The 15,271-nt window shown below is 39.3% G+C and overlaps 1 protein-coding gene across 1 annotated transcript; it reads left to right on the top strand.

Moving 5' to 3' along the window:
* The first annotated feature begins 782 nt into the window (after positions 1-782).
* Positions 783-14,254, top strand: LOC138967134 (ras-related protein Rab-10-like). The gene is made up of 6 exons (XM_070339631.1): positions 783-1,137; positions 3,107-3,167; positions 5,261-5,399; positions 6,024-6,113; positions 6,904-7,005; positions 8,702-14,254. Exons 1-6 carry the CDS (start codon positions 1,011-1,013, stop codon positions 8,774-8,776), a joined length of 594 nt encoding a protein of 197 aa, XP_070195732.1. The 5' UTR covers positions 783-1,010; the 3' UTR covers positions 8,777-14,254.
* Positions 14,255-15,271: the final 1,017 nt, after the last annotated feature.

Raw genomic sequence — 15,271 nt, forward strand, 5'->3', positions numbered from 1 at the left:
TGTTGTTGTGTGAGTGAGTTGTGAGTTGGCAGACTTGACTTGACGGATGACTGTTTGCGTTAGTGAGACTGTGTTTAGTATGCATTCTTATTCTTTTGATTGGAAATGAGTATTGTTACAACATAATTTCCATATGGATTAATAAATTTGAGTTGAGTTGAGTTGAGTTGAGTTGGTCGCTATCAGCGTGGGTTCTCGATCCCCACGTTCGGCGAGAGATTTATTTCTCGGAGTCAACTTTGTGCAGACTCTCCTCGGTGTCCGAACCCCCCCGTGTGTACACGCAAGCACAAGACCAAGTGCGCACGAAAAAGATCCTGTAATCAATGTCAGAGTTCGGTGGGTTATAGAAACAGGAAAATACCCAGCATGCTTCCTCCGAAAGCGGCGTATGGCTGCCTAAATGGCGGGGTAAAAACGGTCATACACGTAAAAGCCGTGGGAGTTTCAGCCCATGAACGAACAAACAAACAAAACAAACTGCCTTTTGCACTAGCGGCGGACTACGTTCAGTTTCATTCTGTGAGTTCCACAGCTTGACTAAATGTAGTAATTTCGCCTTACGCGACTTGTTTGTTCTGTGTGGACTTTATACTAGATCAACGAGGCCGAGAAGCGAAATATCAACACGGCGAAAGATGAAAACGTCACACCGGCTCCCGAGCCCGGGAGCTTGTCGTATCTCCGTATCCGACTTGTCGGTTCCCGAGCCACTCAGATTATTTAATTGAGTTACTTCCCTTGCAGATGAAATCATCATTCACCCGGATTAGGAAATGACGTCATGTTAAAAAAAATAGTAAGCTTGTGACATCCAACAGGAGTCGAAGCTACCGTGTAGAAAAAAGAAGAGGCAGCATCGAAAAACAACAGATACAGTGTGCTTCCACGATCTTAGTTCAAGTCAGAGACTGTGACTATACTTTTAGGCCTCAGGTGTCGCTGACAAACAAAAAAGACACCATATTGCTGACTTGAATGAGTCCGCATTAACTGCTCGACATAGAAAAATGGCAAAGAAGACCTATGATCTCCTCTTTAAATTACTGCTCATTGGCGATTCTGGTGTCGGCAAAACCTGTTTGTTGTTTAGATTTTCAGACGACGCCTTCAACACAACGTTCATTTCTACGATAGGTAAGTTTAATTTTCATACATTGTTTATACAACTGAGCAGCAAAGTCTGACTTCCCTGTACTGTCTTTCTGGATTCCTAGGTGTTGGTGGGATTCAGGACAAGAGCCGATATTCAGGCTATAGATACGTGACGGATGGTGTGCGCATCGCAGTTTGCAAAGACTTTTCGTAAAATGTCAGACTAGATCAACTTTTTAACTGCTGGTGATTTTTATGAGTCTGGTCTCAAAACAAGTTACTTTTTTGTGAAATAAGGATGAGATTGATCATTGAGTTGATTCTGAATATTCATGTAAAGATTTAACAATAACAGTAAACACCATTCCTCAGCCAGATGAAGCATGTTCACGACTTGCGGCTATAGGGAGGACGTCAGCCGGGCTTCTGTCAAAATAAACTCTAGACTCACTTGACACTGCTTCCCTAGACAATTTCAAGGGGCACATTGATCTAGAGGTTGAAAAGAATATCATGTTTTTATTACTATTACTAGTATTAGTAAAGTAGATTTTGGATGAAATCCGACAGATTTTTACCCCAAAATTCGAAAAGAAAAGATTTTGTGACGAGGCAAATAATAATATATAAATGTTAAAATACTATTTTTCTACACAAATTCGATACATAGAGAATACTACCTGGCTTGCTGTGTCGTACCAGATTTACACGAGTTGTTTTTAAAAATATTGAACTGCGAGCGAAAGCGAGCTGTTCACCATTTGAAAAAGCTAGCTACGAGTGTAAATCTGGTACGACACAGTAAGCCATGTAGTCTGTTTATCCTACATACCGTACTTACGTGTATTTTACTGAAAATGTCCTGCAGTCAAGGCAGCTAAATTGAAGACGCTTGTTTTGGAACCTCGATATCTTCTAAAGCCTCGTGCAATCTATTACGTCAAAGCAAAGAAACGTCACTCTGAAAGTGTGGCGTGACGTGTTAGTTCTAAAGATTCATCGAGGGTAATTAGCGAGCGCAATTTTTGTTTCTATAATGACGTTTGTCTCGGTGGCTTTGGCATCATAAGCAGTGGAAAAACAGGTCCCTGCCAGATTTGCTTGACATGACCTCATTTACATGATATAGGCTACACACGTGTGATTTGAACGATTATTATCTCACGGGTGTCTCTCTCACGTATGTAGGACTAGATGATTACCCGCTTCGCCGGGAAGAAGTAGAGCCGAATACCAGGCTGCTTTGCCGGGTGTACGCCGGCTTTGCCGGCGCACGAAGGAAAGGAGATAAACGCGCAAAACACTGGAGACCTTCTAAAAATAGTAACGTGCAGTGACCTTCTAAAAATAGTAACGTAGTAACGGGAATATGGATTGACGCCACACGGAGGAAGGGAGATAATCGCGGCTGAAAACACTGGAGAAGATAAGGAAGAGTTACTGGTAGTGGATCCCGACAACAACAACAACAAAACAACAAAAATAAATCTGTTCAGCGCGCACAGCGCTGCGCGCTGAGAGCACGTGTTGAAATATCTCATCGATGAGGTTGTGTCCGGGGTGTAGCTGAATACGGTGTCCAAATTTGAAAAAGATCCACTGAGAACTTTGGCCGTGCATCGCGAACAGACAGACAGACAGACATTAGTCGTATATATATATAGATAAATGAGTGGAATACACTTTTATATGGTCCAAAGTTCGATTCGCAGTACTTTGGAGGGGCACGTGATACCGTCAGTATGGAGTTAATGTGGGATAAACAAGGCCATCTGACTTACGTCCTCCCTATAGCTGCATATATGTTCAGGTACAGTCTCATTTACTGAATTTATTCAAGCTATTTATAGATAAAGTTCATGACTGACACTGACAGCACTTGACAGACTATCAGTATCAATATCATTGGCAGAGTTGACATGACATCTTAAAATTAAATACTTCAACTTTAGGGAAGGCAGGAAGTCTTGCGTTTCAACCCACTTGACATAATTACTCCCATGTTTTGCAGGCATTGATTTTAAGATCAAGACTGTTGAACTTGGTGGCAAGAAGATCAAGTTACAAATATGGTAAGTTTAGAAAATGTGTTGTCAATGTAAATTAGTAAAGTTATTACCAGGAAGATATTCAAATCAATCATCAATGATTCATTTGTGAAGTGGTAGACAATACTAAGTGCATTGTTTAATTGTTTTCAGTTCATAATACTAATAGTAGGGAGTTGTGGGAATTTTTATGCAGATGAGCAAGTACTGCACGCATAATGTTTTACTTTTTTAAGCAATTCACATTAACAAGGATCATGCAACATTTTTGTCATGGATTGCTGGAATAGAAATGCCAGGATCTATGCAGAATGATTTCCGTCCCAGGAAGAATGGCATTTTTTTTTCATACCTTTTTTTGTTAATTGGCAGCTGCTGTTTACACTCCGTTCTGTGAACAGGTCAACTACCTTTCACCAGTGACATGTGGGGACCAGCAATGACATGTCATCCTGGCGAATGTGTGGCATCTTAGTTGCTATCTATTTGAAAATTCTGCTCACCCACAACTTTATATACCCCTCTTGCAGGGATTCAGAGACCTTCAGTGGTGTGGTAGAAACAAATTGCATTCCTGATCTGTGAACCAGTGGTATTTACCTTCTGATACATTGAGTCCTTTAGAAAGCTTGCAAGTGAAACACACTTAATTTAAACATATTTCTCTTTTAATTCAAGCTATGATTCAACAATAATGTTTGAATATAACTCCTGAAATGATGAATTGAAAAGCAGCATCAGAAGAATTAGCAAGGGATATAACTCTGGCGGTTTCTGTTTTTGTCTAAACCTTCTTCTTTTATAACCTGAGTAGTTAGCCCTTTTGAAGGTGTTTAATTGAAACAAACTAACTTGAAACTTGTTTCTCACTTGGTTCAAGCTATGGTTCAACAATTATTTGAGAATGTACCACCTGCAGTTATAAAATCATAAGCTACAAATAAAAATGTGTAGTACAAGGGAGGTGACTGTTATTATCTGTGTATGCTTTGTTTGCATGGCGATTTTTCTTTAATGCAGTAAACATTTGTTTTAAACAAAGACAAAACTAGGTGATATAATGAAATACCTTCAAGTTTACAAAAATTGTTAATTATGTGCATCTCCAATTTAAAGTTTTTGTTTAAGCCGCTTCTAAAACCCTTCTTGAAATTTGTTTACCACTTGTTTTTGTAGACCCCCCTAGCAAGAGAGGCTCAAATAGCAACTCGTGATTTGCTAAAAATTCACTTTCAGCTGGTTAGTTACAAATACCTTCAAGTTAACAAGATTTTTTTAACTTTTGTGCATCTCCAAATTTTAAGATTTTGTTTAAACTTATACAGTCCTGAGACATCCTGATAGCTGGCTCACGCGCAGAGAAAAATTTTCCCTCTTTATCTTCACTCTCGCCTGCTGCAAAATCCCTCTCGCGGAGGGGTTTTTAGACAGGCCAGGCACTGGTTTTCCCTTGACTGTATAGGGGCTTCTAAAAAACCCTCTTGAAATGTGTTTACCACTTGTTTTTGTAGACCCCCTAGCAAGAGTGATACAACCAAACATCTTCAAGTATAGAGGTTCTTGATTTTGTGCATTCTCTCCCCCCCCCCCCCCCCCCCCTATTTGTTGTTGTTTGTTTGCTGTTATCAGTTTTAAAGCCAGCAGAGGCTCAAATAGCCCCCTCATGAAATGCTAAAATGAATTTTCAGCTGGTCAGTTACAAAAACCTTCAAGTTTACAAGATGTATATATTATGCATCTCCAAAAAGCTTGTTTGTTCTAAAATTTAAAGTCAGGAAAGGCCACCTAAACCCTCCCTAAAATGCTAAAATTCATTTTCGGCTGGGGGGCGCTGCACCCCGCCGGAGCCTTGGCGGCCCCTGGACCCCGGCCTTCCAAAATGTTCAGTCCTGGCAATATTTTCGGCTCCCACCCATGAATATATTTGCTCTTTGTGAAGTTTGATGGAAAGAATTCAAAGATGTGAATGCTCACTTCAGGTGGACTATCATGATAAGCATATATTGCAATTGCATAGTTAAGAAATTACACAGTTGAAAATGAAATGTCTGCAAATTACTCATTTGTGCACTTTCACTTGGCTCGAGCTTATTGTTTCTGCACACAATGTTTGACAGGGACACCGCTGGCCAGGAGCGGTTCCACACCATCACCACTTCCTACTACCGTGGTGCCATGGGCATCATGCTCGTCTACGACATCACAAATGCCAAGACTTTCGAGAACATCTCCAAGTGGTTGAGGAATATAGATGAGGTAAGCGTTTTACTTTTAGAACTGGTTGTGGACATTTACAGAAATGAGTGTTTGATCAAGATACTTAGATAGAAAGATTATAACAACGAGAGGATTGGGGGAGGGGGAAAAGAATTTTTCTCTCGATTGTGTCTGATTGCAGTGATACTTATAGATAGGTCTCTCTCTCTTTCTCTCTCTTCCCCACTCTCACCTCAAGATTTCCCCCACCCGCTATCTCTCTCTGTTACCGGTCAAGAGGAGTGACCGTGTACATGGTTTTTTTTTGTGTGTGACGATGTGAGTGTCTGTATCTCTGTGTGTGTGTGTGTGTCAAAAAACAAGAAACGTAAGTTGTTGGAAAGTTGTTATTGACAAAATTACGTTACAGTCACAACATTCCAACAACTTACCTTTCTTGTTTTTTTTATTCTGAATTTTGGAACGTTGACAGCCTCTTTGTTTTGGGATTTGTGTGTGTTTCTGTGTCTGTGTGACGAAGAGAGAAAAAGCTGATTTGTTCTTTGCTAGGGGTATGCAGTGCCTTTGCTTGTCAGTGTTTGTGATAAAGGCATTACACTTCTACCTAATTGATAAGTCGGAGTTGGTCATGCCTTGCCTAATAATAATCTATTTTTATCTCAGCACGCCAACGAGGATGTTGAGAAAATGATCCTCGGCAACAAATGCGACATGGAGGACAAACGACAGGTGGCCACAGCCAGAGGAGACTCTGTAAGTGTTGCTTTAAACTCAGTTTAAGTACAGTGAAACCCCGTTTTTAAGACCACCTAAAATTTAAGAAAATCAGGTCTTAAAAAAGAGGAGGGATGCTTAAAATTTGGGTAAACTGCAGGTCTGAGTAAAAAGTTGACGAAAGCAGGGTCTTAGCACCTAGGGGGGTTTATCTATGTTGTAAATTAGGTGGCAAAGTTGGGGGGGAGGGGGGGGGGGGGGGGGGGGGGGGGGTATTATTGAATTCTCAGATTATTGTTCAGTTTATGTGTTTACAAAAATGCGTGTGACTTGTAGAGTACAACTGCTTGTAGTTTCAATGTCATGTAGTTTTCATTACTGTTTTTGTTTGCCGATATTGAGGTCAGAGAAAACTGATTGCTCTTACCTATTTCCAAATTGTTTCGCTTACCAAAGTAGTTGCACTCATTCCTGATTGATGATGTTTATGATCTTGAAATGCTTATGTAAAGTTGTGAGGCAGGGGCTCACATCCATGAGAGGTGGCATAGGACAAATGTCCTGGACAATGCAAAAGTGATAGGACATTTGTCCCGAACAAAAATACGTGAATAGGACCTTTTTTTCTCTTGCATGAAAAATGTTTAGGACATTTGGAAAAAATATCCGTGTATGTCCGATGTCCGACGTGGATGTGAGCCCCTGGTGAGGTATGCCTGTTTGTGGTAGGTATGTTTGGGCAGTGTGGGATTAATAGTATGGTTTTGTGCATTTGTGTGTGCGAGCATGCAAAGACATTGCTTGCATCTCTCTGTTTGCTTCTCTACAGATTGCAAAAGAACACTGTATCCCTTTCTTGGAAACCAGCGCGAAGGCTAACATCAACGTGGAAAAGGCGTTTATGGATCTTGCACAGGCGATATTGAATAAGGTAGTGCATTCACTGACTTTCCTGCTTTCTCCTGTTTTCTGCTCCTTGCGACAATTGTTCATTGATACCCCCCGCGGGTTAGGGGGAAGAATTTACCCGATGCTCCCCAGCATGTCGTAAGAGGCGACTAACAGAGTCTGTTTCTCCTTTTAGCCTTGTTAAGTGTTTCTTGTATAGAATATAGTCAATTTTTGTAAAGATTTTAGTCAAGCAGTATGTAAGAAATGTTAAGTCCTTTGTACTGGAAACTTGCATTCTCCCAGTAAAGTAATATATTGTACTACGTTGCAAGCCCCTGGAGCAAATTTTTGATTAGTGCTTTTGTGAACAAGAAACAATTAACAAGTGGCTCTATCCCATCTCCCCCCTTTCCCCGTCGCGATATAACCTTTGTGGTTGAAAACGACGTTAAACACCAAATAAAGAAAGAAAGATTGTTCATTGATGTTATATATATATACTTCCAAGTTGCCAGAAACCAAATGGGCACATATTACAGTTTAGCTTAAAGCTTTATTATGTTACACATTTTTTTCAATTACAAAAACTTCGATCTTGAAAGGGGATATGCTCCGAAATGGTTGTTTTGATGTGCTTTGCTTTTGTGGTTCATTGACTTGATAAGATGTGTCACTATGTCTGCTTGGGTTAACAGCCTGTCTTGACCTTTAAGACACTCTTTTTATCAGAATATAACTAATGTACCTCTACTGCTATTGTGAGAATTGACTAAAGATGTGTCTTCAGTATTCACACAAATAATCTGTATACAGTGGAGTCCAGCTATAATGAACCTGGGTATAACGAAATCCCTCTTTTAACGAACTGCCATTAATTTCCCGGCAGACAGCCTTCTATTTCTTACTTGTTACTTTCTGGCTACATCGAACCTTTTGAACTCATTTGCATAACGAACCCCTCTTTTAACAAACACGTTTTCATCGCCCCAGAGCCGTTTTGTCTCTAAAAGTCACAAGGCTACAACGAACTGATGTCAATAATTGTCTCCAAAGACAAAAATACACAAAAATACACAAACACAAGTGCACATCGCGTGATGAGCGAACTCTGAACAAACTAACAGCGGGAGGTGCACAGATCGAACCAAAACCGAAAGTTGTGGTGACGTCATGACATTTTGCGATGTACGTCAGCGAAGCTCGTGCACATGTGGTATGTCTTGCTAAAAACAATGGCTGACGAACATGGTTTCGCAATCTGGAACTGGTTTTTTTGTTTTCTCCGATCCGTGACCGAGTGACGCGATATAGAACCACGCGTTCATTTGAATCAATACTCTCCTCAGGCAGTGAAGTCTCCTAAATTGCTCAACACTGTGGACAGTCCGGAGTGCAGTTATGTCCCGTGAATGAGCGAGTCAAAGTTATATCGTGAAAACTCAGTTTTAAACTGACGCTTTTCGTGCACCTCCCGCTGTTAGTTTGCTAGAGCTCTCTATGGATTATATTATGAAGCTGTTGAAAACATGCAGAGATTGTACTCTCCAAGGAAAGATCGATGAGACGATCATTTGAAGGTGAGTGGGAAAACTTGTCTTGAGGCCATTTAGGGTTGAAAACTCTACAGCGAATTACTGATATAACGAACTAAAATGTATCTCCCTTGAGATTCGTTGTACCCGGACTCCACTGTACAATTCAGACTGTCACCTCTTGTTTGTTTTTTTCTCTTCCAGACGCCAGGTCGAGTAGCGGAGCCAGGCGGAGTGAACGTAAGTAGTCAAGAGACAGGGAGCAAGAAGTGCTGTTGATGTGTGTAGCTGTACCGACGACAGGACTGTGCGTGGGACCTCTGGACTTTCATACAAATCAATGTCACTCTCCTCTGCTGCTTTGGCTCCAGCTCCAGCGGCTGGTCTTTGGCGGTCAGCGTTATGTTCTCCGGCCCCACCCTCCCTGTGCTGCTATCTTCTTGGCCTTTTTTTTTTTTATATACTGATTATTTTGATTTTCACCTTCCCCTTGTTGGCTTGCAGAAAGCTTGGATTCAATTTTCATTCGAGTCTGCAAGCGGGCACTGACGTTTTTCTTTCTTTGTCACAAGCCACCAGTTTGCTATAATGCTAAAACATTCTGTGTGAGTGAGGGGGAGAGGGTGAGAGTGAGAAAGCAAGTGGAATGAGTAGGTGTGTAAGAACTTTTGATTTCTCCGCAGAAGCTACTTTTAAGGTTCCGCAAAATGTCATGTCGCCTGAAAGTGTTTGTGCAGTGCTACTCCAGAAATAGAACCTTGTAGAATGAAGGTATCATCAAGATTTTTAGTTAACATCATAGTTGATTGGAAATGTACATGCATGTACATTCAAATGGTGTTCTTAAGCTGAATTTATATAACATAAAATTCCTTTTTGAAATCTGGTTCTGTTTGACTTTTTTGCTTGTTGCAATCTAGTGCAGCAGAAGCGTTACAGAAGATTTACAGAGATTTAGCATGAGAAAGGAACATTGATAAAAGAATTTTTTTTTGATTTTTTTTTCTTCTGGTAGGGCCTGTGTGTTCATGTGTTTTGTGTGTGTAAAAAAAAAGAAGTCATTTGGAACTTGAGCATTTAATGTGACTTTCTGACACCATGAAATTGTTGCAAGAATGCATTTCTCCTTTTCTTGTGTAGGAAAGATGTTTTTTGTACCAGATTTTCAATTAAACAACTGATAACTATTTTCATGAAAGAGAGTGTAGCTGCCACAATTTGATGGGTGGGTTTTGGGGATCAATGATGGGAAAATGGAATTTCTTTCACTGGTGTTCTACGTGTGTGTATGTGTGCATTTGTTTTGTTTTGTTTCTGGCAGGACAATGTTTCTTTAGTTTCCAGAAGTTAATACTGTTTTCCCTACCACCACCCCTTTGTGTGTGATTGTGTTTGTGTGTGTGCGTGTGTGTGAGAGAGCTTTTTTTTTTTCTCCAGACGGTTCTTTTGAACACTTTCTTTTTAACAGTGTATTGGCTTAGCTTTGTATTTTCCCAACATTTAACTAGTAAGATACTCATGGGTAAACTAGCATGAAAATAAACTTCTTATTACACTGTAAACGTTACACTTATTTATGCTATCTACTTTGCATCACACAAAAATATATCTTATTCAGACCTGGGAACCCATACGATTTTGCCCTATATTTTGTCTGGAATACGATCAGTACGGTCGGTTGAAAAAAAAGACGACGTTACAAATTCCTGGACTACTTTTCTTTACAAGCGCATCCCGAAGCCGATGCAGTATTTTGACACATGATTACAGTTTTTGTCAGTAAACATTGAAAGAAGCATTTGTTTTAAATGTATTGGTAAACTTAATTAACGGTGAGACGGACGCTGTGAAGCTTGTTTGAAGCATGGATGTTCAGGTGCTGTGTGGAGTACGCTAATTTTTTTTAAAATACACCAAGTTTGTTTGAGAATACTCCCAATTGCAAAACAGGGGTTCCCAGGTCTGCTTATATTATAAGTTCTGTTCAGACCGAAACTGATCTCCTGTCCTGTAACATTGCATTAGTTCAAGAAATCGTATTGTGAATAGTTTTGACTATTTGAGTGCCTAGCAGCCTACATAATTGGAATTGTTAACAAGAGCAAGCAATGAAATGACAGGTTTCCATTTTGCTTGGACATGTGTTATCAGTCCATGCATAATGCAAGTTCAGAAGAAAATGAACTGGAACGTACTGTTTTATTTTTGGTTTAAGAAGTTAGGCAAAAGGTTTACAGTTGAGGTTAATTTCAAATTTGTTACATGGAAGGTAACTTTCATTTGCATAAATCTCAAACTAGGTGCACTGGTACAATTAACAACGCTTGATAAATAAGATTGAAATAGTGTCTGGAATAGGTCCTGTGTGGCCAAGCCAAGGTCACGTAACATTATGTTGCCCGTATCACAGACTACACATTATGACATGTAAAATATGAAATGACCAGTATCACATGTGAAATGTATTACAGTACAATCCCATTTCATGTAGTGTATTGTTTGCATTATCAACAGAAGCAGTACATGTGTATTGGGTCACATAGCATGACGACAAGAATATAACAATTGTGTAAGTCCAGGTTTATTCACAGGGCTTCTTACTAGTCTAGAGATCATAAAGTGAAGTCGGTGGTCATTCTTGAGAGTAGTTTTGATAACTGCTCACAAGAAAATTAGTCATCAGGATGTAACTTTAAATAAACCGTGGAAGCAGCAATGGTTTCCAAATAAGCATCATATGTAGCTTGAACTATTTCAAGGTGTATGACAGATAGCTATTCTTACAGGCCCTCAAGGGTGTTGGTTGAATTTCTTTTGGTTAACAAATTCACTGAAATAGCCATAAACCTTGCCCTGTTTTTCACAGGCAATCTATTCTTTGGCGTGAACTTTTACCCAGTCTGAAAAAAAGTTTTGATGGAGCTAGAGCAGCATGTAATTTGTTTCTAATGTATTGTACACATGGCAAAGATGAGTTGCAAGAGTATCTGCACTCCTTGTTAAAGTTAAAAGTTGTAGATAATAATCCTTTTTCATATCATAATCCCTTACAAGTACTTGCCTTTCATAGTAATATTAGTCTATCCACTTCCATAGGGTTTATAAGGCTGTACTCAAGTTTTGGTGTGGTTTGGGGGGTGTAGTAGATTTAATAAAAAATAATTGTTGACTATTTGTGATGACATCAAGCTGTCAAAGCTAGTCTTTTAGTATACTGTACACTTAACATATGTAAACTGTGTGTGTGTGTTTTCATAAAGGTAATAGATTGCTCATCACAGGGGGAAAACATACACCACAGTTGTGCTCCCCCCCCCCCCCTCTTTTGTTAAAGGGTACATTCCTTACCATGTAAACAATCATTTAGGCTACTACTGATGTGTCTAGACTTTCACTTGACATGTGGTAAGATCCTCCCTTAACTTGGACACATACCTCAAATCAACGGTCTACTTGCTTCCTCTACAGAGTGGGATTTTTGTGCGGAATACATTTCTTAAGTTGATACTGGTGACTGCATTACAAAATTAATTCAGTAAAAAATGTCCACCCTCCACAGAAATCTGCCAGGCTTTAGATTGGTGTTATCTGTCCAAGTCTAAGGATGGTCTAATCCCATGTAAAAGCCTCAACACATCTGTGGTGATTTACAAGATGGTTTTCAAGGAAAGGAGGGTATCTTTAACAGTGCGTTTCTTTCTTCTTGTGCATCCTTTGATTTTCACTTTTTGTAAATAACACTTTTGTTTGAGTTCAGTAGTTTTCTTTGCAAGCCTACCTGCATTTGATTTTTACATAACATGTATGTACATACTTTTTGTTGATGCTAGTATTTTAGGTGGTGATTGTTTGTTTACATGAGTTTGAGACTGAATCATTCGATGGAATTGTTCATACTGGTCTTCATTTGTGATGGACAGTTTCAGTGCCTTTGCCTCTTATGTTGCATTTATATTGTTGGTCTTTGCGTTTCTTTTGGAATAGACATACATGTTTAACAGGCTCCAAATACTAATATTAATAATGGTATCCACCACACTTTGCAAGAAGTGGAATTTTACTTTCAATATTTTGTAGCTTTGTCGGTTTGGCTTTGACAAACCTCTTATGAGATTAGTGTATTGTATATTACCATTGAATGCTTTCAATGTGAATTTCACCTTAAGTTAACAGTTAAACCTGGTTGAGAAAGACCTTCAGTGAAATATGACGCCACGAGCGCTGTGGCTTAGGAACAGGGTGACGAGAATCCATCAGTATTGCCTGATATCCGCATAGCTAGCTTTGTACAGTGCAAGATGCAAAACAAACCAGCTGCATTGCAGCCAGTGGCTGAAGAAGGTGGTCGTTTGTGCTAGACTTGCAATTTTGATTTTGCTTGCAAGTCAGAATGTCTGACTGCATAACTGTGCGGGGAATTTCCAGTCCATCTATAAAAAATATAAAAATAAATGTCTGATGCTGTTTCATTTGCTTGGGTTTATTTGTTAGTAAATGTTGGTAGTCTGGCTCTGTACATTTGTTATAGAAATTATTGATTGGCTCCCTGCATTAGTGCAAGGTAAACAAGTTTTCTTTAATTGTTTAAAATTAAATTTTCTCACTCTAGTCTAAGCAAAACCTGTTCTCTTCTGTGTGTGTGTGTCTGTGCGTGTGTTTTGAAAAAAATTCTTTGTTTTGTTTTCTAAATTTGTCACAATTTTTTCAACACGATTTGTTTTATAAGATATGACAAGTAATGTAAAACCACACATAGTAATCAGGAAAGCATTACCATAGGGATGGTATAGAACTAATATTTCATTTTAAAAAGAGTTTTTTTTCTTTTCTTTCTCTTATCCTTCTCTCTAATGTTACATGACATGGGATGGATTAGTTCAGGTAATGTGGGTCATGCTTTGGTATCGTTGAATGTGTTCAAGATAAACCATCAGTTTGAAATGTGTCGAACAGTGGTTGGAATGAAGATTTCTTCTTATGTATTAATTTATTCTTTTATTCGTTTCTTGTATAGTTTTTCCTTCATGTTTTACTGTCCTACAATGGTGTATTGTTTATCATTTCATTTAATGCTGTGCTGCTCAAGATTTTTCTGCATGAGGCGAAACAGTGCTGACTTTTTGATACTCGCACGATTATGGGTGGCCGAGTGGTAACGCACTTGCGCTCGGAAGCGAGAAGTTGCGAGTTCGACCCTGGGTCAGGGCGTTAGCAATTTTCTCCCCCCTTTCCTAACCTAGGTGGTGGGTTCAAGTGCTAGTCTTTCGGATGAGACGAAAAACCGAGGTCCCTTCGTGTATACTACATTGGGGTGTGCACGTTAAAGATCCCACGATTGACAAAAGGGTCTTTCCTGGCAAAATTGTATAGGCATAGACAAAAAAAATGTCCACCAAAATACCCGTGTGACTTGGAATAATAGGCTGTGAAAAGTAGGATATGCGCCGAAATGGCTGCGATCTGCTGGTCGATGTGAATGCGTGATGTATTGTGTAAAAAATTCCATCTCACACGGCATAAATAGATCCCTGCGCCTTGAGTCCGAGTCTGGAGATACGCGCGCGATATAAGACTTCATATAACATAACGATTTTTGAGATTTTTGCTGTGAAAAAATCACTCTTTTTGCTTGGCTCCCATGCAGTGTCAGTTAGGTGCTTTGATAACCTGATGAAACTTTAAATACAGAAAAAAGCTGTCAAACTGAATGAAATGTTGCTTTACTTTGTATTTTGGTCTCCCGATGAGGAGGATAAAGAGAAAAAAACCAGATTAAACGAGCAGATTAATGGAATTCTTCTTCTTCTTGTCGTTCGCTGTTAGATCGTCAGTCCGGACTGCAGGGCGAAACGTGCTGTCCTCTCGGAATTCAAATAAGGCTTTGCCCATAATTTGTTAGTGGGTGATAGATCAGCAGTACATGTGTTTTTAGATCAGTGAATGCTGTATTCAGTTGATTTTTTTTTGCGCAACAAAACCTTTCTACACTTCACTTTTCGTGTGTTTGTTAGTTGCATTCCAGGGGCCTGAAATACACCTACTCTTTGCTAATATCTCCCTTAACAACAGTCTGCTTTTCTTAGATCCTCTTTTGAAACAAGATTTGCATAGGAATTTTAAATACATGTATGTACCTGCATGTATTCAACATATAATTATTATTGTTTTGAGGTGTAGGGATTTAAGGTGTCATTCAAACAGAAAAATCATGTAAGGAAGGAAGGCCAACTTCTAGTGTTTCATTTTTACATTTAGTCAAGTTATGACTAAATGTTTTAACATCGAGGGGGGAATCGAGACGAGGGTCGTGGCGTATGTGTGTGTGTGTGTGTGTGTGTGTGTGTGTGTGTGTGTGCGTGTAGAGCGATTCAGACCACCGATCTTTATGAAATTTGACATGAAAGTTCCTGAGTATGATATTCCCATACGTTTTTTTCATTTTTTTGATAAATGTCTTTGATGACGTCATATCCGGCTTTTCGCGAAAGTTGAGGCGGCACTGTCACGCCCTCATTTTTCAACCAAATTGGTTGAAATTTTGGTCAGGTAATGTTCGACGAAGCCCGGACTTCGGTATTGCATTTCAGCGTGGTGGCTTAAAAATTAATTAATGACTTTGGTCATTAAAAATCTGAAAATTGTAAAAAAAATATTTCCTTTATAAAACGATCCAAATTTACGTTCATCTTATTCTCCATCATTTGCTGATTCCAAAAACATATAAATATGTTATATTTGGATTAAAAACAAGCTCTGAAAATTAAATATATAAAA

Source organism: Littorina saxatilis, linkage group LG5 (genome assembly GCF_037325665.1).
Source record: "Littorina saxatilis isolate snail1 linkage group LG5, US_GU_Lsax_2.0, whole genome shotgun sequence".
NCBI classification, from domain to species: Eukaryota; Metazoa; Mollusca; class Gastropoda; order Littorinimorpha; family Littorinidae; genus Littorina; species Littorina saxatilis.

Bases quoted from the DNA above. Each gene is read 5' to 3' on its own strand.
- LOC138967134 (XM_070339631.1), top strand. From the start codon at position 1,011: ATGGCAAAGAAGACCTATGATCTCCTCTTTAAATTACTGCTCATTGGC. The intron at 1,138-3,106 runs GTAAGTTTAATT...CATGTTTTGCAG, and splicing joins AACGTTCATTTCTACGATAG to GCATTGATTTTAAGATCAAG. The intron at 5,400-6,023 runs GTAAGCGTTTTA...TTTTTATCTCAG, and splicing joins GGTTGAGGAATATAGATGAG to CACGCCAACGAGGATGTTGA.